This window comes from Octopus bimaculoides, unplaced genomic scaffold (genome assembly GCF_001194135.2).
Source record: "Octopus bimaculoides isolate UCB-OBI-ISO-001 unplaced genomic scaffold, ASM119413v2 Scaffold_211648, whole genome shotgun sequence".
Taxonomy (NCBI): Eukaryota; Metazoa; Mollusca; class Cephalopoda; order Octopoda; family Octopodidae; genus Octopus; species Octopus bimaculoides.
Genome location: NW_026347077.1, coordinates 1,437 through 2,310, shown reverse-complemented (window position 1 = coordinate 2,310; position 874 = coordinate 1,437). Strand labels below are relative to the sequence as shown.

Below are 874 nucleotides of genomic sequence, written 5' to 3'. Positions count from 1 at the left end.
TAGCATCTGTGTGTTGGATATAACTGTCTCCACTATTGTATTTTCTTTGTTTCCATGTGACCTCCAGACCTTTGTTGTACCTTGTTCTTTGTATTGGCCTCATTTTGATCCCTTTGGTATATTGAAATGAGTAATTCCCACGATTATTATTATTTTCTTTCCATTTCTTCAGTCTCCAAAACCTGATTTAATCCATGTGTACATTACTCAACTTGTGGGTGGATCAACACTTGGTGGTATTTGGTTATCTTGGTACAGTACAAGTTTTTACCTAGAAAGAGATATAAAAGCAGTTTTACTCTCTCGTGTTTACGTAAGTTTTGCTTTTGTTCTTTTCCTCTCTATTATATGTGTATGTTTTACAAATCAAATGTATCTAAATTCATGATTTATTACTACCATATATTGTATTTCATGTTGTGAATATTTCTAAAAGAGTCTGTTCTCTTTTATTTAGCCATGCTATAATTAAATTGATGTCTGATAGACAGGTACATGCTATTTGTTAATTAGTCTACCAGTTTATGCCAGCAGGCATGCTAAAATAGCTTTGCTTGATTGAACAAATGATCAAAAAGTTTCTCAGCCAACTTAATATAGTTTCTGAATTCCAAGTTTGGTTCTTCATGATTGTTATACTATAGAAATAAGGGTATTTGAATTTTGAGTCCTGCTTATAGCTGTATTGTATTGATGAGTATACAGCTTAATGAAACTATTAAGTCCTTTTTATTTACTGCAAGACCAGTGATAACTTGTTGATCTAATGAAAAGCAGCTGTAATCATTTTGACCGTGTGGTTATATATTGTAAGCTTTCCAGAGTATTTTTAGGATTCTATCAAGTGACTAATATCAAAATTCTCTATTAGTGC

General features: G+C 31.8%; 1 protein-coding gene across 1 annotated transcript in view; it reads left to right on the top strand.

Moving 5' to 3' along the window:
* Nucleotides 1–874, top strand: part of LOC106882463 (uncharacterized) — a 5,279-nt gene that overhangs the window by 3,488 nt on the left and 917 nt on the right. The window contains exon 3 of the mRNA XM_014933147.2: nt 173–313. Coding sequence (XP_014788633.1) covers nt 173–313 — 141 coding nt within the window. The remainder of the gene's footprint in view (nt 1–172; nt 314–874) is intronic.